Source organism: Schistocerca cancellata, chromosome 5 (genome assembly GCF_023864275.1).
Source record: "Schistocerca cancellata isolate TAMUIC-IGC-003103 chromosome 5, iqSchCanc2.1, whole genome shotgun sequence".
Classification (NCBI taxonomy): Eukaryota; Metazoa; Arthropoda; class Insecta; order Orthoptera; family Acrididae; genus Schistocerca; species Schistocerca cancellata.
Genome location: NC_064630.1, coordinates 626,509,279 through 626,534,130, shown reverse-complemented (window position 1 = coordinate 626,534,130; position 24,852 = coordinate 626,509,279). Strand labels below are relative to the sequence as shown.

Sequence of the window (24,852 nt, the reverse complement as noted above, 5' to 3'; positions counted from 1 at the left end):
TGTATACAGTGTCTCTCATATAACTAAAGTACAGGTGCCATGTTGAAGTTGTAGCATAGTTGATCGTGTTGTGAAATCTGAAGGGAAATGTGGCATATTTGTGTCTAGCTACATCGTATTTTTTTTCACCTTTCATTTTTTAAAAGATTTTGGTTCTTATTAATTTAGTAGGAGATTACCTGCAGTAGTTGATGTTATTTATTATAAATAATGTATTTACTGCAATTATCGTTGAATAGGCCGACAACAGGAATGTTTCCCCAGTGACTGCCAGTCTGTTTCAGAAAGTTAACACAAGCAACACAGGAAGGTTTGCTAATTATGCAACACTGTGTAAAATATATATACCTATCTCTTGGCTTTATGCAGAGCCTCATATTTGTAACTTGCCAGTAAATATCTTTTTCAATGACGGTGAGCACCTTCAAAAAATGTCCTCCTCTATTTGACTGAAATTACAAAATGAATCCTGATCTTGAGACCCATGAGATGAAATATGTTACTTCTGAGTGGTGACAGTGAATAAAGCTTTGAAAATATTGATATTATGCATGTGCTAACTGATGGCACACACTATACCTTAAATATATTCAATTTAGAACTGAAATTGAGATGATAATTCAATTGAGTTAACAAGTAACTTATACTAGTATGTATCTCATATAATTGTACAGCATTATGTGATGTTCCTCAACCAGAAATTTGCTATCCAAGCAATCAGCGAGTTCAAAATCTATTTCGCTACTGCTATTCTTTGACAATCACTGAAAAAATTAATGCAGCTATTTGATGCATGTCCATTTTTGGAAGAAAATAGTGTGATTTGCATGCCAGATGCAGTTGAGAACTGCCACTGGAGAGCACTGCAATTGCAAATCACGGTGAAGAACATGTTCCGTTAGAGGTAGTGTGTATTTCAGAGCGTTCAGCAACCATGGCGGACACGAACACCTGCAGTGTCAGTAAGCAACACACATCAGTGCTTTAAAGATGCCTAACACACAGAGGGCAATTTTCTAGAAGAAAGATGGCCATGCTGTGACAGTCCCCCAGGAGGCAACCCAAGTGCTGCCAGAGCCTGTGTTGCACGGATTTATTCTCTTCCACAAGATATTTGATTGAAAATAGGCTCGGTTGTATTCTAGTGCTGAGTGTTACTTAGTGCAGCATTCGGACCAGATAAGACCAGTTCGCACCGAATGAGTTTCCTAGGCCAGGCACTGATTCCGCAAGTATCCCACCAGTCAGGATTCTCACTCGAGAGTCAACTCCACGATGTCATTGCCATTCACATCTGAATTTGTGACCCTGGGAGATACCAGCTATGGATTTAACAGGAGGAGGACTGGCATTAGTGAACTATCTAGGAGGACTGCTACCGGTCAGTTTGACTGGCGATGATTATCTTTCTTTATTTCAGGTTTACTTGTTAAATTAATTCAGTGTGCTCTTTAAATATCGGTAGTGTATTATGTTTACCATACCAATGCCTTACACTTAAATTTTTCCATAGACACTATATTTAATTAAAAGAAAAACGATTGAAGTAAAGAATACATCACAAACATAAGTACAATATTCATTGAAACTAAACTTAGGTACTAACATTACAAATACAAATTAACATGTAATAATAACAGAATGTTTTTTATCTGTATGACTTGTTCTCAGTCAAAGCTCCACACAGGCCATAAATATACATTTATTAGGAAATAGAAAGAAAAATGGACATAAATTGCCATGGCAATTACAAAAAGATAATATTGTTTTCCTCTGTGTGTGACGTGTTTGCAATTGAAGCCACCATCTTTATCAAAACACTTTGGACACACTTACTGAACACTTCCAGCACATGAACGACATATGAATTTCATGCAACGCACACACAGATTTTTAGTTTTGTTTGACCTTGTGATCCTCCTCTCTAGCAGGCCTCCTGTACTAGTACATTACATATTTCAGTGGTCACAATGAAAGTGTGAACAGGACCTTTCCTCAGTAGCATATATGCAGAAGAGAGGTCTTCTGCTAATTCGAAGAGAAATATTTGCCAGGTAACCTTTTCTCCTGTGTCTCTTTGTAAAGGATCCAGGTGTTGATTCCAGTAAGATCTAGAACGTTGAAAAAAATGGCTCTAGACCATTTGCAGCAGCCAAATTTGACAGTGTATGGACAAGACATCTGGTCCAGAATATCAGCTTCAAATTTTGTGGAATTGTAGATGCTCATTTGAATGAAAACACCGACACACTATAATAATGAGGAATGCTGAACTTCTGTAGAGCACAACACATTAACAGGAACCGTTCCACTACATAAATTAAAATGGAAAGAAAAAGAAGGAACGAGATCACAGTAATGAAATAAAATAAGCAAAGTAGATGTAAAAATCCATTATTGCTTGTTTAGAGATGTGAAACATGCAAAATTTCGCACCACTCAAAATGACCGGCTGTGATCATTTAAAGTGAACATATTTGTAACCACCACATTTTTATAAACATCAAAGCACATTTAAAGTTATGAAGCATAAGCCCCCTGAATTGAATCATACACTATTTATTAAATGTTAAACGATGCTCAGTGGTCAGATTGACAGGTATGATCCTTCTAGTATTAAGAGTGTTTGTGGTCTCCTCCCGAAGAAGTCAGGTACTCTGTCATCATGACACACTTATGCACTTGCAAATTTCTTTATGTGTCGCTGTATGGGTGGATCCAAATTTCCCATGGATTATAGCAGACACTTGAGTCTCTCGAGTTTTGCCATAAAGCATATTCAGCAACTGAGTACTGGATGTGCTCAACATAGATAGTTACAATACACTGCTGGAAAAAAAAAAAAAAAAATCGCAACATCACAAAATAATTAATGTAGAGCAATGAAAGTATGAGATCACAGGTCAATGTAAGTGTAAGACAAGCCAATGCAAAGGTGAAATGCTGATACATTAATAACTGATGTAACCATCAGAATGTTGAATGCAAGCATGCATATGCATGTGCATTGTGTCGTACAGGTGCTGGATGTCAGTTTGTGAGATGGAGTTCCATGGCTGTTGCACTTGGTTGGTCAATACAGGTATGTTCAATGTTGTTTGTGGATGACACTAGAGTTGTCATCCAGTTATGCCCCATGTACGCCTAATTGGAGATGGATCTGGTGATCAAGCAGGCCACAGCAACATGTCAACACTGTACAGCATGCTGGGTGAAATAGCAATATGTGGGGGAGTGTTATACTGTTGGAAACACCCTCTGGAATGCTGTTAATGAATGACAACTCAGCAGTTCGAATCACCAGATTGACTTACATATTTGCGGTCAGGATACACGAGATAACCATGGAAGTGCTCCTGCTGTCATATGAAATAACGTCCCATAACCTAGCTCCAGGTGTAGGTCCAGTGTTTCTTGCATGCAGACAGGGTGGTTGCAGGCCTCAACTGGCCTCCTTCTAACCAACACATGGCCATCACTAGCACCAAGGCAGAACCAGCTGTCACCAGGAAACACAACAGACCTCCACCCTGCCCTCCAATGCGCTCTCATTTGACACCACTGAAGTTGCGTATGGTGGTAGTTTGGGGTCTGTGGAATGCACACTCCTGGGCTTCTGGCTTGGAGCTGTCCTTGAAGTATCCAGTTTGTAACAGTTCGTTGTGTCACTGTAGTGCCAGCTGCTGCTCAGATTGCTGCTACAGGTGCTGTATGATGCAGCTGAGCCATATGCCAAACATGAGTGTCATATTTAAAGCAAACCTGATTTGCATCCTCATAGTGGCGTTACTAGCCCCATTCATAGGCAAATGGCACAAAATTCAAATAGACATCCACTTTCAGATGTAGAGATACGCCTACCTACTTTCATTTATGTCCAACAACTCCTTCTTGGCGTTGTGATTTTTATTTGTCAGTGTGTACCTATTAATGTGGCCAGTTTGATGATGGTCTTTCCTACATAAAAAGACATGCACTGAACACATCACTTGTTAAACAACATTAACTATTTCAGATATTGCTCTGATTTTAATATTGTACAAAATACTTATGATGCTACAGAAAATGGCAGTGATCAGGTCCATGATGAAAGTTTTTCAGTTGGGGTAGAAACCTTGGAGTAATGATTTTGGCCTGTGAATGTTGTGCAGTCTGGCAATGAGTCAGTGAAGGTTGGGAGGTTGCTGGAAAGTGGACAGAGGGTGGTGTGAGGAGAACATGAGAGAGAAATAATCTAATTTCAGGGGAACTGTTTTTGATTTATATGCCAGCTATTTTGGTTGGAATGTTGGAGGTTGCCAGGGAGATTTGTTTGTGTACAAGGTCAATGGGGTAGTAGCAGGACAGGTAAAACTGGGAGAGATTGTTAATACAGGTTCTGAGGGTGTTTGTGTTGGAGCAGACAGAATTTATCACAGACATCTAGGCTGCAGTGATTTTATCATTGAATTCTTCCTTTATAATCGTAATATTATGTTCTTTCAGTATCCTCATAAAGTCTTGTCTTTCCTCACAAAATTCCTGTTGCTCTTTGTGACACTTATGGTGAGTTGTTAACATCGAGTATAGATTTAAGTGTCAGGAAGTCGTTTCTGAAAGTATTTGTATGGAGTGTAGCCATGTATGGAAGTGAAACATGGACAATAAATAGTTTGGACAAGAAGAGAATAGAAGCTTTCGAAATGTGGTGCTACAGAAGAATGCTGAAGATTAGATGGGTAGATCACATAACTAATGAGGAGATATTGAATAGAATTGGGGAGAAGAAGAGTTTGTGGCACAACTTGACAAGAAGAAGGGACTGGTTGGTAGGACATGTTCTGAGGCATCAAGGGATCACAAATTTAGCATTGGAGGGCAGCGTGGAGGGTAAAAATCGTAGAGGGAGACCAAGAGATGAATACACTAAGCAGATTCAGAAGGATGTAGGTTGTAGTAAGTACTGGGAGATGAAGAAGCTTGCACAGGATAGAGTAGCATGGAGAGCTGCATCAAACCAGTCTCAGGACTGAAGACAACAACAACAACAACAACATGATCAGTTACATAGAAATGAAGTATGTAGTATTTGAAGTCAATATATCAGTAGGATTATTACTCTCTTTTTGATGTATGAGATGATGTTTATTTCTGTCCTGTAATCTTTACTGGTTTTCTTATCAATGGGAGCACTTTAGATACTAAATGTGTGCAACTGTACCAATGGTATTTTGTGTATGCACATCATATTATTTTGTGTAGTTTCTCATGTTACACCTTATGTTCTAGAGTTTGCAGAATGAGATAATATATATTACGCGGCCCATTGACAAGAAAAAGATTGTGTTCTTTAATGATAAATCAGACACACTACCTGTAGATGAGGAATTTCAGAAGTTGTGGCGCTCTGTGGCTGTTGAGAGTATGGATGACCAAAAAATTGAGGAATATTTGGAGAAACAGGTAAGAATTAAGACAAATATATGAATGTACGAATTGACAAAAAATTTTGGAATGCAGAACAATTTCATTAAATTCTCATTAGAATCTGGCATAATCCAGCATTCTATTGGATTAAAAGCTAAATGAAAACAATGAACGCTATAAATCAAATAAAAAAACACAGATTTTGGTTCAGTATCTTAAACTATATTTCATCTGACTGGAAGGCTTACAGTCCATTGTAACTAAGATGGATGTTTTATAGCCAAGTACATTATGAGTGGATGGATTAGTTACAAAGGTAAGTCAATTATTATGTGCAAAATAGTTATAAAATTTTATTGTAGTCAAATAGGAAACTTACAACAACATCATTTTTCGACGTAGTCTCCATGCGTTTCAGTGCACTTGGTCCATTGTTGTACAAGCTTCCTGATGCCCTCATAAAAGAAGGTTCTTGGTTGAGTTGCGAGCCAGGAATGCACCGTTCCTTTCACTGCTTCGTTCGAGGCAAATCAACAGCCCCTTAATGCCTGTTTGAGTGGACCAAACAAGTGATAGTCAGAAGGGGCAAGATAGGGACTATATGGAGGATGATCCAGTTCTTTAAATTTGAGTTTCTGGAGCGTTTCAGCAGTGTGGGCAGCAGTGTGCGGACGGGCATTGTCGTGCAACAACACAACACTTTTTAACAGCAATCCTCAGCGTTTGCTTCGAATTGTAGGCTTTAGCCTGGCAGTAAGCATCTCACTGTAATGTACACTGTTTATTGTTTTGCCTTTTCCCCGTAATGTTCCAGTAAGGGACCTTGGGTGTCCGAAAAAACCATAAGCATCAGTTTTCCTGTGGATGTTTGGGTCTTGAAATTTTTCTTGCATGGCAATTTTTGATGTTTCCATTCCATATTCTGCCATTTACTCTCCAGCTCTTAATGATGGATCCATGTTTCGTCACCAGTAATGATCCTGTCTAAGAAGTTGCCCCCTTCGTTACCATAGTGATCCAAATGTTTTTCGCAGATGTCCAAGTGCGTTTGTTTATGCAACTGTGTAAGTTGTGTTGTAAGCAGAACCATGAATAATTTGTAGACAATGTGCCACTTTGTCAATAGTTAATCGACTGTCTAAGAGAATCATTTCACATGAATGCTCAATGGTCTCTTCATTTGTGGTGGTAAATGGTTGTCCGGCTCCTTCATTGTGCGTAACACTTGTGCGACCATTTAGGAATTTTTCAATCCATTCGTAGACACTGCATTGTGGCAAAACATTGTTCCGGTACTGTACCGAAACTCTTCGATGAATTTCGGCCCCTCATACACCTTCCAAACACAAAAAATGGATCACTGAATGTTGCTCTTCTTTGGTGCCAATCGATAGCGGAGCAGCCATGATCAACAGCACAGCAGCTAACCTGGTAGCTTGAAAATTGCAAAGATATAACAACAAATAAACAAACCATGTGTCATCAATGTAAAATGACAGTACTACCAAAATACACAAAGAGAAAACTAAATTGCGTATAATAATTGACTTACCCTCATATAAACAAGCATTTTGGATTAAAATTTCATGCCTCACTGCTGTAAGTCAAACCTGGTGGCACAGGCAGATCGTAAATATGTCTTCTCAGGATCATTGGGAGCTTTGTTAGCACGGCACCATGTTAGGATTTCTTTCCATTCGATTTGCTTATGGGGTGCGGGGAGGACAACTGATTAAATACTTCTGTATGTGCTGAAATCAATCTAATCTGATATTCATGATTTATACAGGAGCGATATGTAGGAGACTAAAGAATATCTGTAGAACTGTGGAACCTTGTAACTAGGCTTTCATGGGATAGTTGTTTGTATTAAAAATCTGCTGATTTAGGTTTTTCACCATTTCCATAGTGCTCTTCCATGAGTCAGACAAACCTCTGACCATTCACAGTGCCCTTTTTTGTATACATTCAATATCCCATGTTAGTCCAGTTTGGTATCTCTGGGAGAGTTACATCTCCGTGCACTTAACAGGTATGTACATACTAGAACAGTTCATAATTCTGTTCATGCTCTCCATGGTATACAGCTACTTCAAAGAAACTTTTAAAGAAACATAGATTACTGCATAATAAGTACAAAACAAATCATAGGGCTATAGACAGGGAGATGCTGAAGGAAGTATGTTGGCCTGTTAAGAGGGCAGTGCATGAAGCCTCCAATGATTACTGTAGCAGAATATTATCAAAAGATCTCTCACAAACCAAAGAAATTCTGGCCATATGTAAAGACCTTTAATGGTACCAAAGTTAAGTGTCCATAGACTCATGGATGAGATAAGGATTGAAACTGTGGATAACAAAGTAAAAGCAGAAGTGCTGAACTCCTTTTTCACATGTTCCTTTACAAATGACAATCCAGGGATATTGCTACCAACTATATTCTCACACCACTCCAAAGACGAGTGATCTAGAAATTAGTAGGTATCGAGAAGCAGCCAAAATCCCTAGAATTGAACAAATCCCCAGAGCTCAGTGTGGAATCCCTGTCTTAATTCTGTACCAAATTTGTGGCTGAAATAGCCCCTCTTTTAACCATAGTCTACCATAGATCCCTCAAACAAAAGACCTGTGCCCAATATTGGGAAGAAAGCCCAGGTCACTCCAGTTGACAAGAGGATAATGGAAGTGACCACAAAACTGCTGTTCAATATCCTTGATATCTGTTTGTCATAGAATCTGATAACATATTCTGTACTCAATTTTAATGAGGCATGTCGAACAGAATTACCCTTCGTGCCATCCAGCACGGATTTAGAAAACATTGGTCATGTAAAACCCAGTTCACACTTTCCTCACATGACTTCCTGAAAGCCACGGATCAAAATGGTCAGGTAGATGCAATATTTTTTGATTTCAGAAAAGCATTTGACTATATACTACAACTTTGCTTATTATCAAAAGTACATTTGTATAGCATATCAAGTGAAATTAGTAACTGGATTGAAGATTTGTTGCTAGGTAGGATGTAGCGTGTTACCTTTGATGGTGGGTCATTGATGGATGCAGCAATAACTTCAGGTGTGCCCTTGTGAAGTGTGCTGGGAACCTTGTTGTTTTGCACACTTTGTCCTCAGTTATTTGTATTATGTATTCTAATCTCAGTCTTTCCATACAGTTTTTACCATTTACAGCTCCCTCTAGTACCACCTAAGTCATTCCCTGATGTCTTAACCCAGGTTCTACCATCCAGTGTTTCTCATATGTTCCTTGCCAGTTCTGCAAAGAACTTCCTTACGCCTTACCTTATCAGCCTACCTAATTTTCAACATTATTCTGTAGCACCACATCCTAAACACTTTGATTCTCTTCTGTTTTGGTTTTCCCACAGTCCATGATTCACTACCATACAATACTGGTCTACAAACATACATTCTCTGAAATTTCTTCCTCAAATTAAGGCCAATGTTTGATACCAATAGACTTTTCTTGGCCAGGAATGCCCTCTTTGCCCATGCTAGTCTACTTGTTATGTCCTCCTTGCTACATCTGTCATTGGTAATTTCTTTTCTAGGGTAGCAGAATTCCATAACTTCATCGACATTGTTATCAGCAATTTTGATGTTATGTTTTTTGTTACTTTCATTTCTGCTGATTCTCATTACTTTTGTCTTTTTCTGGTTTACTCTTAATACACAATCTGCACCCGTTAGACTGTTCATTCTTGATTCTGTAATTCTTCTTCACTTTCGCTGAGGACAGCAATGTCATTAGCGAATCTTATCATTGATATCCCTCCACTCTGAATTGTAATCGCACTCTTTAACCTTTCTTTTATTTCCATCATTGCTTCAATGTGTAGTTTGAACAATAGGGGCGAAAGACTGCATTATTATTGTCGTACACCATTTTTAATCCAAGCACTTCATTCGTGGTCTTCCAGTCTAATTTTTCCCTCTTGATTCTTGTGCATATTGCATATTACCAACCTTTCCTGACAGCTTGCTCCATTTTTTCTCAGTATTTCGAACATCCTGCAGTATATGACAATGCCAAACACATTTTTCTAGGTTGACAAATCTTATGACTGCATCTTGATTTTTCTTTAGTCTTGCTTCCATTATCAAGTGCGGAGTCAGAACTGCCTCTCTGGTGCCTTTATCTTTCCTAAACACAAACTGATTGTCATCTAACAGAGCCTCAATTTTTTTTCCATTGTTCCAAATATTATTCTTGTCTGGCCTTACTATCTTTGGAATTGTGTGGTTGATATTTTTCCAGAAGTTAGATGGTATGTAGCTATAGATTCTACACACCAACTTCAATAGTTGTTTGGTTGTCATTTCTCCCAATAGTTTTAGAAATTCTGATGGAATGTTATCTATTATTTCTGCCTTATTTGATATCAAGTCTTCCAAAGGTATTTTAAATTCTGACTCTAAAACTGGATCCCCTATGTCTCGCACATCAACTCCAATTTCCACCTGTATCACAATCTTGTATAAGTATTCCCCCTCAGAGATGCCTCCTTCCATGTATTCACTCTTTGCTCTGCATTTAACACATTGGAATTCCTGTTGCACTCTTAATGTTCCCAAGCTTGCTTTTAATTTCACCAAAGAGTGTTTTGACTTCTTGATGTGCTGATTCAACCCTCCCGATTATCATTTCTTTTTCAATTTCTTCACATCTTTCTGCAGCCGTTTCGCATTGGCTGCCCTGCACTTCCTATTTATTTCAATTCTAGGAGATATATATCGTGGAATTTTTGTACTTCCTTTCTTTGTTGATCAGTTGAAGTGTTTCTTCTGTTGCCCGAGGTTTCCTTGCAGTTACCTTTCTTATACCTGTGTTTGTGTGTCCAGCAACTGTGATTGCCCTTTTTACAGATGTAGACTCCTCTTCAACTGAACTATCTACTCTTGTACTTCTGATTGCAGTATCTACATCCTCAAGGAACTTCAAGTGTGTTTCATCATGCCTCGGTACTTCAGTATCCCACTTCCTTCCACTCTGATTCTTCTGGACAATTCTCTTAAACTTCAGTCTGTTGTTCATAATTACTAAATTGTGATCTCATTTTATATCTGCAACTGAGCATATTTTAAAATCCAGTATCTGATTTCGAAATCTCTGTTTGATCATGATGTAATCCAGCTGGAATCTTCCCATATCTCCAGGTCTTTTCCAAGTATACCTCCTTTTCTTGTGATTCTTGAACTGAGTATTTGCTATTACCATCTGAAATTTATTGCAGAACTCAGTTAGTCTTTCTCCTGTCTCATGCCTACTTCCAAGCCCATATTCTTTCTGTAACCTATTCGTGTATTCCTTCCCATACAACTGCATTCCAATGCCCCATGGTTATTAGATTTTCATCTGCCTTTACATACTGAGTTAACGTTTCAATCTCTTCGTATACTTTTTCTATATTTCCATCTTCTGTTTGTGATATTGGCATGTGTATCTGAACTACCATTCTTGGCATTGATTCGCTGTCAAGTCTCATGAGAATGACTATTATTACTGAACTGTTCATACTAACTCACTTTCTGCCCTACTTTCGTATTCATAACCAATCGTACTCCTGTTATACCATTGTCTGTCGCCGTTGATATTACTCTATATTTGGCTGATCAATTGTGTTGGTAGACAAATCTAATATAACCTCATGTAATGAAGTACTGTCTGAAAGAAGTTGTAGAAATATGCTGTTGAGCCTTGATAAAATTTTGAAGTGCTGCATAGATTGGCAACTTATTTTAAATGTACATAAATGTAAAACTGCATTTTACAAAATGAAATAATTATAATGATATCCTATGAATATAATATCAAAGAGTATTAATTAGAATCATTCAACTCACGCAGATACCTGGGTGTAACTCATGTAACAGTCACATAAGCTGATTTATAGATGAAGCATGTGGCCGACTGCAGTTCTCTAGTGGAATATGAACGTTAGTTGGTTTGTAGATTGAAGGAACTAAACAACAAGGTTATCAGTTGAATATGAAGGAAGTGCAGTCAGTTTACAAAGGAGATTGCCTATTAATCAGTTGTGCGACCCATCCTAGAATATTGCTCAGATATGTACCAAATGGGATTGGCAGGGGGTATTGCACATATTCAGAGAAGGGTATTATTTTAGTTCACAGTTTTGTTTGACATGTGGGACAATGTCAGAGAGATGCTGAAGAAACTGAACTGGCAGACACGTAAAGAGAGATGCAAATTATCCTGACAAAGCCTACTTATAAAGTTTCAAGAACTGTCTTTAGGGATTATGAGGAAAAAATTAGATTAATTACAGCATGTGCAAAGGCATTTAAACAATCATTCTTCTTGCCCTCCATGTATGAATGGAATGAAAAGAAGCCCTAATAACTGGTACTATGGTAAAATGGGAAATACCCTCTACGGGCACTTGACATTATTTTGCAGAGTATGAATGTAGGTGGTGATGTGGATGTAAATCTCACCAAGTGGTTAGAGAGTAACCGACAAGAAGCTGTGAATGATTATGTCTCCCATATAAATACAGTGCATGGCTTGAACTCTTCAATAAATGAACGAGTTTTGTCTGTAATAGAATGAATGGTTCATTTAATTTTCGTCAACAGCCAGCCAGACATTTGTCCGTTATACTTTTTCATACCTTGTTTCTTCTTACTTGTTTTTCTTGGGTTGTTTATAGCTTTTTTATGTTAGTTATCAGTACACACTACAGCCTTAGTAAGTTTGTTGTGGTGGCCACTTTAGCAGTGTAGAGCTTAATCTGCCTGTGTCCCCACATGTGGTTCCTGTCATTGTGGTATCTGAGCAACCTACTCTTACTTTTTAAACCTTCCCCAACCTAGTCAGTTCCTTCCCAGAAAACTGCTGTCATAATTTTAAATGTATATTTGTTAACTTAATTTTAATACACAAAAATTGTCATGAAAATGGTTTATGAGTTGTGCCCTGAAAAGAAAGCACCTCTGCTCCAGAATGAGATACTTTGATATGGGACCAATGCTAAGAAAGATGTGTAGATGATTTAAAATATTTTAAGACTATGTTATGGACTGTACATAAAGGAAATACAAAGGAGATAAAGTTACAGGTAATTAGATGTGCAGTATTTGCAGTAACTAAATAGGTAATGAAATTGTAGAACTAACAAAATACTGATGTAACTTCTCATCTTCTTGTGACACTGATCATGCTGCTTACAGTCATCCCGAGTTTCCAGCTGGATGACCACCTCGTGACTGGCACAAGATTTCGTAGATACAACTTGCCATCATCATCAGGTGCTGCTGGTGTACTGATTTGTCATGAAAATGCTCCTCCCTTGATTCTGTCTCCTCATCCTCTGTGGCAGTGATTTGTTACGCCATCTATTCCCCAGCTGCATGCCTCTGTCCACTCCTTAATCCAAGATCCGGTCACGGCCTGATGAATGGTGTCTTAATGTTTCCTCTGCCACTGGAAGATGTATTGAGGGTGCACATTCATGATCACAGATTCTGTTAACTGCTTGCAGATGTTGTTACTCTTTCAGTTATTGGGGCATGGTATCTCATACCTTGCTGGGTTGGTACCCAGTTTTTGCCTCAACTTGCTTTCAATTACCCCTATTAATGATACTATCCCAGAACCTGGAATCTTGTCATAGTTTGTTGTATTCCAGACATTGTCCAGGCTTTCAAAAGCATAAGTTGTTCTTTGCACTGGTAAATAGACTGCTTGTCAGGTGACGGGTCATGCCATGTCTAGTGACTGGATCCAGTGGCAAGTTTATTTAGAATTCTGCTGATCTTCACAGAGATAGTCCTGTGTATAGGGTATGTATGCCAACATCTGTGGTTTGTTCTCTCCTGTTTCTTCTTTCTGCTTGAAGGCAGATTGATGTTACACACGTTTGATCTGGGCAATCTTTGTGAAAGATGTTAAACTGACAGTTTGGTATTTTTCACACCTGTCAACACTTGCTTTCTTTGGGATTGGAATTATTATGTTCTTCTTGAAGTCTAAGGGTATTTCACCTGTCTCATACATCTTGCTCACCAGATGGTAGAGTTTTGTCAGGGCTGGCTCTCCCAAGGCTGTCAGTAGTTCTGAGAGAATGTTGTCTACTCCTGAGTCCTTGTTTCAGCTTAGGTCTTTCAGTGCTCTGCCAAATTCTTCTCGCAATATCATATCTCCCATTTCATCTTCATCTGCATCCTCTTCAGTTTCCATAATATTGTCCTCAAGAACATTGCCCTTGTATAGACCCTCTATAATACTTCTCCCACCTTTCTGTCTTCCCTTCTTTGCTTAGAACAGGTTTTCCATCTGAGCTCTTGATAATCATGCAAGTGGTTCTCTTTTCTCTAAAGGTATCTTTAATTTTCCTGTAGGCAGTATCAATCTTACACTAGTGATATATGCCTCTACATCGTTACATATATGCTCTAGCCATCCCTGCTTAGCAATTTTGCACTTCCTGTCGATCTCATTTTTGAGATGTTTGTGTTCCTTTTTGCCTGCTTCATTTACTGCATTTTTATATTTTCTCCTTTTATCAATTAAATTCAATATCTCTTCTGTTACCCAAGGATTTCTACTAGCCTTCATCTTTTTACCTACTTGATCCTCTGCTGCCATCACTATTTCAACTCTCAAAGCTACCCATTTTTCTTCTACTGTATCTCTTTCTCTCATTCTCATCAATCATTCCCCAATGCTCTCTCTGAAACTCTCTACAACATCTGGTTCTTTCAGTTTATTCAGATCCATATTCTTAAATTCCCACATTTTTGCAGTTTCTTCAGTTTTAATCTACAGTTCATAACCAATAGATTTGTGGTCAGAGTCCACATCTGCCCCTGGAAATGTCTTACAATTTAAAACTTGGTTCTTAAATCTCTATCTTACGATTATGTAAGCTATCTGAAACCTTCCAGTGTCTCCACGTATACATCCTTCTTTCATGATTCTTAAACCAAGTGTTAACTATGATTAAGTTATGCTCTGTACAAAATTGTACCAGGCGGCTTCCTCTTTCATTCCTTACACCCATATTCCAACCCTGCTTTTATTATTGTTGATATTCATTGTACAAGCCTAACCTTATATGGAGACACTACCTATCCTGTCCAACTGGTCGTCCAATTGCAGTGTCATTGGCAAAATTCATAGTTTTTATTTCTTCTCCCTGAACTTGAATTCCCATTCCAGATGTCTTCTTTGTGTCCTTCACAGGTTGTTCAATGTGTTGATTGAAAAATATTGGGACAGGTTACAACCTTGTCCTACTCCCCCTTCAACTACTGCTTCCCTTTAATTATCTTTGACTATTTATTACTGCTGTGTGGTTTCCATACAAGTTGTGAATAATCTTTTTCTCCTGTATTTATTACTGCAGTGTGGTTTTCATGCAAGTTGTGAATATTCTTTTTCTCCTGTATTTTATCTGTGTTTCCTTCAATATTTCAAAGAGTAGAATTCCAGTCAGCATTGTCAAAAGCTATCTCGAAGTCTACATATGCTATAAATATAGGTTTGGCTTTCTTGAACTTAACTTCTAAGATAAGTCGTATGGTCAGTATGATCCTGTGTGGTCCTAAATCTCATCAGAACCCAAAGTGATCCTCCCTGGGATTGGCTTTTACCAGTTTTCTCATTCTTCTGTAAATAATTTGTCAGTATTTTATAAATGTCATATGAAACTGGCAGTGCAGTAATATTCATGTTTGTCAGCACCTGCCTTCTTTGGAATTGAAATTGCTACATGTTTCGTGAAATTTGAGGTTATTTTGTCTTCCTCATATATTTTGGGCAACAGGTGGAATAGTTTTGGCACCACTGGCTCTCCGGAAAGAGCTCAATAATTCTGAAGTCTTCCATTCCGGAGTCCTTTTTTCAAATTTGCTCTTTCAGTGTTTTGTCTTATCTTCATCTACTTTATCTTACTGTTCTATAATACTATCTTCAAGTTTGTTTCCTGTATATAGCCCTTCTGTGTATTCTTCCCATCTTTTAGTTTTTGCTTCTTTGCTTATCACTAGTTTTCCATCTTTATACAGCTGCTTCTCTTTTATCCAAAATATCACTTTGATTTTCCTAGGTAGCATCTGTCTTTCATCTTTCATCTGTAAGCTTGCATTTGTCCTTTTGCCATTCCTGCTAAATCATTTTGCACTTTCTGTCACTCATTTGTAGATGTGTCTAATCACTTTTGCTTGCTTCATTTGGTGCATTTATGTATTTTCTGATTTCATCAATGAAATTTAATATCTCTAGTGTTATCCACATATTTCTATAGGGACTTGTCCTTTTGCATATTAACATTCCCTGCTGCCTTCGCTGTTTCATCTCAAGGCAGCTCATTCTTTTTCTGTTGTATTCTTTTCCTCTTTTTCAGTCAATCATTGCATAATGCTCCCTTTGAAACTCTCATAAACCCCTGCTTCTTTTGATTATGTCAGGGCCCAGTTTTAATCTGCAGTTCATTACCAGTAAATTATGGTCAGAGTACACGTCTTCCTCTGGAAATATTTTGAAGTTTAAAATCTGATTTATCATTGCATAATCTATCTGAAACCATCCAGTGGCTGCAGATCTCCTCCACATATACATGCTTTCATGATTCTTAAACCAAGTATTAGCTCTGATTAAATTAATTAAGGCCTGTGCCAAATTCTACCAGGCATCCTCCTCTTTAATCCCTCCCACCCCCCTGTATATGTTCCCTGACTACTTTGCCTTCTCTTCCTTAGTACTAACAAATATAGTCGCACATCACATTTAAATTTTTGTCTCTGTTAACTATCTGAAATTATTATTTTATCTCATCATACATTATTTCAATCTCTTCATCATATGCAGAGCTAGTAGGCATACAAACTTTAGCATTCATGTTTTCTTATTCAGTATTAGACCTGCTCCTTCTTTCCCCATGACTGCATTTATAACCCTGTTCAGACCTGACAAGAAGCCCTGCTCTTCCTGCCACCACACTTCACTAGTTCCCACTGTATATGACTTCAACTTATCCATTTGCCTTTTTAAATTCTTCAACTTACCTACCCTATTAAGTGCTCTAATGTTCCATGTTCTTTACATGTAGAATGGCAGTTTTGTTTTTTCTGATGACAACAGCCTCCTGAATAGCTCCTGCTTGGAGGTCTGAGTGAGGGACTATCTTAGAACTGGAATATTTTACCCAAAAGGATACCATTATCTTTGAGCAGTATAGTAGAGCTGCATGCCCTCAAGAGAAATAACTGTGAGGTTTTCCATTCCTTTCAGTCTCTTCCAGTACTAACGTAGAAAGGCCTGTTGACTAATTTTACAAGGTAGAACATAAAATCATCCACTGCTGCTCGTACAACTATGGAAAAGGCTGCTACCCCTCTTCAGGGACCATAGGTTAATATGGCCTCTGCAGAGATACCCCTTTGATGTGGTTACACCTTTGTTAATGGGTATCTGGCACACAAGCCATCCCACTCCATCTTGGAGACCAAGCCTGAGTATAGCTCAGGCTGCAACTTTGTGTTAAAAAAAAAAAAACCACAACCGAGTATGGCTCATGCTGCAATTTTATCAACATGTGAGCCACATCTCATTTAAAAACTGGACTTATTTCATACAAGAGCAATGTATAGACATCTGTGAGCTGCCCCTTGACTGGTGCTGCCTTCTGTTGTCAATTTCTCAATTATTTCAAAAGAAACATCAGCAAACATAACAGCTGATGTCATGAATGGCTGAGCAAACTTGATCACATTGATGTAATTCCTTGTGTGTATTCATTAGGTTTCACAGTTTTGCTTTGTTTCTGCTAAAATTACATCACATTTGTTGAGTGAGCAAGAAATTTCCAAAGCTAAGAAGGAAGAAATTACTCAATAACTCACCTCTCACTTTTTCTTCGGAGGATAATGATACTTCCTCATCATTATTTTAATGTTTGTAATCTGTCAAAGAACTGAAGTAAATATGAAGCATAAATCTTGAAGCTTGGTCATTTTTAGTATGTATAACTCCTGAAGATGCATCAGTTGCATGTGTGCCAGTACCACTTTAAATAATGGTGTAAATGGCCAGTTTCCTGGGCCCAATATTCTTCTAAGTGATTGGTCTCCAAAGTGTTAAGCCTGGTCTCAGAGATTCCCAGAAATAATGGGTACAAAGTTAGTTGCCTAGAAAATAATGGTAATACGCACACATCGAAGACACTTCTAATTTCATCGAAGATGTATCTAGAATTGACACCCTGTCATTATGCAGTGCATAAATGACATCCAAATATTGTGCTGTAGGAGCTATCTCACACCATGAAAGTTTTGTTTTCTTTCACTGAATAGTTCTGTGTATTTTGTAAATTATCCAGTGGATAAGAATTGTAGGTTTATTCTCACACATTTCTCTTTCTTTATTTCAGGGTATCAGGTCAATGCAAGATCATGGACCAAAGAAAATACTGCATCATAAACGAAAGAAACCAAACCAGCGAAAGAAAGTTTTCAAGAAGCCACGTGATAATGAACATTTGGCGGATGTTCTTGAAACTTATGAAGATAAATGAAACTACTGGTAATTATTTATGGTTCAGTGTATTTCAGTTCATATTTTTGTATTTACACAAATAGCTATTTTATATACATGTGGAAAAAAGTAAAATATACCGAGAAATAAGTGTTTTGTCCTCACTGAAAGTTAATGACAAAATTGCTGTAAGTAAGAGGCACAAATAAGCTAAATTGGGTGCAGATTTACACTAGTATATCAAATTCATCTGAAAGTGGAGCATGACCACAGCCACAGCAGTCAGAGACAGTGTTCAAGTGTTTTTTTTTCTACTTCAAAAAATGTCTTTTGGCTGACAGCTTAAGTGTAAGCCGTCTTTTTGTTGTGCCTCTCTACAACTCAGCATCTCCTCCCAATGATGAATGGCAATCTGGTCTTTTGATAATACTGAAATTTTTATAATCATGTTGTGTAATCTGAAAATATTAAATGGAAGGAAGATTAAAGGAAAATTAAAGTTTAACATGCCAATTGGCAATGTGGTCATTAGACACATAGCAGAAGCTTGGATTGTGTCAAGGATGGGAAAGGATATCAGCTATGGCCTTTCAAAGGAATTGTTGCAGCATGGGCCTAGAGTGATTAAGGGAAACTATGGAAAGCCTAAATCTGGATGGTTGGACACAGATCTGAACTGTCATCCTCCTGAATGCAAGTCCAATGTGATAACCACTGTGCCAACTAACTCAGTAAAATGGAGACTTATTTAAAATATATGGGGAAATTCTTTTGAGCTGAGGAAAGGAAAAAAGTGGGGGAGGTCATCAACTGCTACTTTGATGCAGTGTGCATGTTTTGTATTTTACATAAAAAGGAAAATTCCATACCAAAATTGGTTAAATTTATAGGCACAGAGAGAGAGAGATTGCTGCCCAGTACTCACCTTTGTCCGTATCACACAGTCTGAATTGAAAGTCATATTTTGTTCACAGTAGGAAATAATCTGCATTTCAAATAAAATACATATTCATTTATTCACAAAAAAGTAGTACACAGAATTATTTTGATTCATACACACATTCATGTTTTGACAAAACATCACAACTGGTTACATGTAGTGCTTTTTCTTTCTTTTATTTCAATTGGAGGTTTATACACAAGAAGTTGTGTAATCATTGGAAATCACACGTTAATGTTCACTGAAACATAGCTTCTGAAATTACAGTCTTCCAGTGCAGATCAGTTTGTAACAAAGGGGAATACTAGTCATTTGATGTCGAGAGTCAGTACTCTGGTTCATCACATGTCACTTTTTCTGATAGTGATTTCATGTCTTTTGATATTGAGATTGAACCAGAAAATTACAGTATTCACTTTCTTGGCCTACTAACATAATTATTTGATAATATAAATACTTGATATGTAGAGGAGATTTATTATCATTTATAGTTGTTATTGACAACTTTTAATGAGACACATTGCTCTGTAAAATTCAGCTCTGTTTACTGTGATAAATGATTCCAAATGTTCTCTAATAACAGTAGACGTTAAGTGGATTGTAGATGGAGGCGCAGATAACAAATTTGTGGTTTTGGAAAGGAACTTCAACTGCGAAGAAATGTAAATGCAGTCTTTATGACAGGCGACACTCGTGTTATGTAGCTCTGCAATAAAAACAACTTCCACTCAAATTAAACACATGGTTACATGAATCAGAAAGATTCAGTAATGGGAATAATCCCTGGATTTTTAAATTAAATTGAGCATTGGCTGAGAAGGAAGCCATTTTTTCATGTCAGATTGAGTGGCTTCAATGCCACATCATAAAAAATTTAGGAATTCAGAAAATGTGCATTGCAGTCTTGTCAGTGTCATTATGGAAATGACTTGCCTATATCTGCATGGTGCTTTTGTTTGAGGGTTTGTCCAACAAAGATAGAGAGCAGTTTTCAAATGTATTGAAAAGGCCATTGCACTGCCACTTAGTGGCTGCTTCATGTCTTCTAATATCCTTAACTGCCACCAGGCACCACCCCTGTCTGATCTCATTCATTCTGCAGCAATAGCATAATGAATGTGGTTGTAGCAAGAGCTGCATCTAAAGTTTAAATGGCAGAAAGTTGATAGGAATGTTATGCAATCAAAGATTTGTATTCTGCAGAAGAAACTGCTTTGGAAACACTTCAAGATCATCATAGAGCTCCTGGTGAATCTACAGTGTCTCATGCTGCATGTTTCCAATGGCACAAAGTTTTCAAATATGGGAGAGGGGGTTTTAAGCTGAAAGAGGGTAGGGCCCTCCAGCACTGTCCTTACTGACATTGCAATCTACAGTTCAGCAGCAGTTGTGCACGAGGAATCTCTTGTGACTGGTAGACAACTAACAAATATGCTGGCAATTTCCATGGGAAATGCTAACACCATTTTGAAGGATTCTTTAAACATGTCACTATTGTGTGCTCACTGGATTGACAGACTTCTGACTCCTGCTCAGAAACAGAACACAGTTGACAATCACAGCTATTGGAAACAATGTGCCCAAGATGAAGGGGACAATTAGTGGAAAACCATCATCACTGCTGATGAATCTTGTGTCAATTTTTAAGACCCTGAATAGAAAAGACAGAATACAGAGTCAGTTCAAAAGGGACAGCCTTTCCCAAGAAAAAGTGTACATCGAGAAATCAGGAAATAAGGCTTTATTGATTGCATTTTTTAAATCATCACAGCATGGTATACACACTTCAAGTTTTCAGAGCTTGGACAGTAAATGCAGAATTCTGCAAGAATGTGCCAGTAATTGTTGGAAGACAATATCCCAAAAAATGGAGGGAACTTCATGGGAAGTGAAAAATGCACCATTACAATGAGTGGCTTCATTTTGCAGCAGCTGTTACAATGTTTTTAGCCAGAATGGGCATTTGTACAGTCCCACACCCCTGTATAGTCCTGAGGTTGTCCCGAGTGACATTTTGTTGTATCCTGCTGTGAAAAAGGATATCAAAGGATTTTGATTTAGTTCTGAAAATCATGTATTGAAGCCTTTAGAGGCGATTTTGAAGTGGTCATCAAGAAATGGATTGGAGGATGTTTTCCAAAAGTGAATGAGATGATGGAACAAGTGCAGCACTCTTAATGGTGGCTATATTGAATGGGAAAATATTGAGTTTGAGTGAGTATTTCTTTTTAGAATTTGTCTCAGTCTTTGTTGAATGCATCTCGTATGTTTGGTTTCACCTGTAAATGTGCAGCTTAGAAGACTACTCTGAAGACATGTTAATTATACCATTTCATTTGTATTGTTGTGAATCTTTCTATTGTAAAGCATCAGTGGCACATCGCCAAATGTTGCAATCCTTATCTCAGTAGTGTATCTTGTTTTCATTCTGTGACTGAGTAGGCACTTGTAATTCAGTTCAATACGTAGGCTAACATGTCTTCTGTTACATTCATTACATAGTGATTGATCACAGCCCAAATGCTGAAGCCTGTTGCAAATTGTTTTGGTTGTTTATTGTAGTACACACAAATTTCTCACAGTAGCAGATTTGCACCAACACATTGCATTGACTACCACATAAAAATAAGGCACACTCACCCATTGTCAGCTACTATAGGCTTTTCTGCCTTAACTTAGATGGCATGTATAATAATAAACATTTCACTGTTTAGAGGTTTCTAAAAGAAAAAGTAGGTTTTTCTAAAAGAAAAAAATGGGTTTTAAGACATTAAATATTTTAAGTATGTGCAACTGTTACCAGATTGTTAATAGTAGTGATTTCAGGGTGATCCCACAAAATATTTATATGCAAATTACAAGCTTCTTTTGTGCATTTTTAATGTTGCTGTACACCAGGCTGGAAGAAAAAAGTTCACTTTTATTGCTGGTTTGTACATTTATCACTCAAGAATAATTATTTTTTGTACATAACTGTATCACCTAGGTATTGTTGTGATTTTAATGTACTTAATGTCTTTATTTCTGTTCAGTAACAACAGGAGTATTTTAAAAGATTCCACAGTACAGCTCACCACAGAACCTACTGTGACTCATCATATCAGAAACTTCACTGAAGTTTCTGCCTACCACTCAGCAGTATATTGCACTTTCCATTTTTAGGTTAAGAAGTGCAGTTGGCACAGTACTTCTCATGGAAACAACACAACAGTTCAGTCCTTGGGAAGAGCACTGTCACTTTTTCCCCGAGAATAAGCACGTAGTCCAAGACCTGTACTTTTTCCACCAAGGACTCTGTCCAGTAGTGACTGCTTACTGCGCCGACGCAGACCAAGGACTTCACGACACACCTCATGGAATGCATCTGCTACTTGGGTTACTTGCTCTGCTGCTGTCACTTCACCAAACCAGCATTCAAAGTCCTTTGCCAGGATTTCACCTGTATTGGATAAAGACTGATAAATTCAAGAAACTGGAATTATTGTTTGGTTTAAATTTATATATGTTCTGTGTGCATTGGAATATGTTAATAATAACAATAATAATAATGTGATTTTTTTAAGTTTCTGCAAATGAATTTCTATGAAAAACATAAATTTCCTTTAAGATCTCTCTCTCTCATCCCACCCCCCTTCCTCCTCTCAAAAAAAAAAAAAAAAAAACTACTATAAATTATAAATCCCTAGACAGGATATGAAAATTAGAAAGTCAGAGTTACCAGATGCACCCAATGGTTGAGCAGCCCCATAAAATGTTCAGGGTATACAACTATAGTGAAAGGATTGCAATTACTCTTCATAGATTCTGTACAGTAGTATCCTATACTACAAAATCTGCCAGAAGATGTCATAACTTCAAACTATTTAAGGAGTAGAAAAATGCACGTAGTGGCATGGAAGGTCACACACAAAGTGCTTGTTCCAAACATAACATATTTTGTAACATACACGAGTAGAGCTTGTATGCTGGTGATCAGCATACGCACACAAAAGGTAAGCATCAAGTCCTCTGAAACTTATGTTCTTGGCCTGAAAAAGTGAATTGAGGTAAATACATGTGATTTTTATGAATTTTCATTTGGGGACATCAGAAGACCATAAAGGCAAAGGAGAGAGAGAAGTTTTGTAAATTTGAAGGTGATCAGTAAACAGACCGAACATGTATTTACATTTAATTTGAAATTTTTTGTTAACTACATCTTCTCAGATGGAAAATGATAAATCACGTAACTCCATTGTAGTTAAAATTGTAATGAAAGACTGTCAGAGAGAATTTGAAACACAGTTGTGCTGACAGTACAGGGCAGTACAGCACTGAGATGGTAAAGTGAATGTTGCTTCTCTTTGGACAGTATTAATAGTGGTTGTTAGCTGCTAAATTCATGGAGAATGCTTTACTTCTTTATACTCTCAACCTACCGTTGTTTGAAACAGAAACCAATACACTTTATAAATAATATATTTCAGTCTTCAGTAAATTTTTTTTATTTTGCTTTCTGGCTACTGATTCCGATACAAAAAAATAAAAAAGTTGTTGCTGGTAGACTAAACCATGTACTGCTTTAGTGTACTTGATACAGACACTGACGACCCAGAACATTGTGACCATTAGCTCAATAGTGTGTGGGTTCACTTGTGGATCACAATACAACACTGATTCTGTGAGACATGGACTTGTCATAACCTTGCTAGGTTTCTGGAGGTATCTCGGAGGTGTTCCATTTGGTTCAGATCAGGCAAATTTGGTGGCGGGGGACTTTAATTTAGTAGTATATGTAGAAGTCATGACTTGTTTTGTTCAGTGATCATGTCCGCCCCTGGTAGCTGAGTGGTCAGTGCGACGGAATGTCGTGTCTAACGGTCCGGTTTTGATTCTCTGGTGGGTTGGAAATTTTCTCCGCTCAGGGACTGGGTGTTGTGTTGTCCTTGTCATCATTTTGTCCCCATCAACATGCAAGTCGCCGAAGTGGCATCAACTCGAAAGACTTGCACCAGGTGACCGGTCTATCCGACGGGAGGCCCTAGCCACATGGCATTTCCATTTTCAGTGATCGTCATCGCATGACAATGTCAACAGTCTTCATAACAGAATTGTGCCCATATTATGATGTTGACTGAATGAAACCACTCATGACATAATAAATGTTACCTCAACACAGCTTTGGTGGCTGCTAGTTTTAACATGAATCTTCTGTGGAGCACAAGATGATCAAGATTATTCATTGCAGTTATAATTGATGATGTCATTGAGGCAACAGGGAAACACATGGCAGTCATCTGCTGAAGAGCACCATGTTCAATGATGTACGCCTAATAGTGTGATCAGAAATGCTTGGGCCAGCACCAGCATTGTAATCTGTTGTCGGATATGCCACAGGCCATGGCCTGTCTTCCTGTACAGATCAGGCAAGCCTTTGATGTACACATTCTGTGATGAGGTGTGGATATCCAACAGCATGTTGCCTACTTCTAGTTTCACTATCTTTCAACTGCCTTTCATACGTGCACATAACAATGGCATGTGAACAGCCAACCAGCTTTGCCATTTCAAAATGCTCATTCCCAAACACAGAACCACAACAAATTTCCTGTTGTCAAAGTTGCTTATATCAGTTGATTTTTCCGTATGTGGCTGATTCACTATGCATTTCTGCTCCATTTATGTTCTTGCTATCCCTCGTCATATACCTGCAAACACTACAAGGCTTCATTCAGTCTCGCAGTGGGCTGTGATCATAACTTGTTGTCCCATCAGTATCTATGTACGCTGTACAGAGATATTGCATTAGCTTCAAAAGAATTTGTCTTTAATCTTGGAGCAACAGCGGTTACCATGCGGCAACGTAGTTTTGCAAAGTAAGTTCAGGCTTAGCTTCTTATTTGTCTACATTGTTGATGTCAAGTTGAGTATCGGCAACTCTGTTCATATACCTTGCATTAACTAAGTACAGTAATATGAAATGAAATATCACATAGATCTAATTTCAG

The 24,852-nt window shown here is 37.9% G+C and overlaps 2 protein-coding genes across 3 annotated transcripts in view; one reads left to right on the top strand and one right to left on the bottom strand.

Moving 5' to 3' along the window:
- Positions 1-22,165, top strand: part of LOC126188874 (general transcription factor IIE subunit 2) — a 65,868-nt gene extending 43,703 nt beyond the window's left edge. Inside the window, exons 5-7 of one of the 2 annotated variants that reach the window (XM_049930538.1) lie at positions 5,269-5,442; positions 17,822-17,973; positions 22,028-22,165. In XM_049930538.1, coding sequence (XP_049786495.1) covers positions 5,269-5,442; positions 17,822-17,965 — 318 coding nt within the window. In that variant the 3' untranslated portion in view covers positions 17,966-17,973; positions 22,028-22,165. Of the gene's footprint in view, positions 1-5,268; positions 5,443-17,821; positions 17,974-21,897 lie in introns of both variants that reach the window. The other variant, XM_049930537.1, reaches the window with a different exon arrangement.
- The window catches only part of LOC126188875 (ras-related and estrogen-regulated growth inhibitor), a 381,204-nt gene continuing 375,274 nt past the window's right edge, over positions 18,923-24,852 (bottom strand). Inside the window, exon 6 of the mRNA XM_049930539.1 lies at positions 18,923-22,304. Within this exon, the coding sequence (XP_049786496.1) occupies positions 22,078-22,304 (227 nt within the window). The 3' untranslated portion in view covers positions 18,923-22,077. The remainder of the gene's footprint in view (positions 22,305-24,852) is intronic.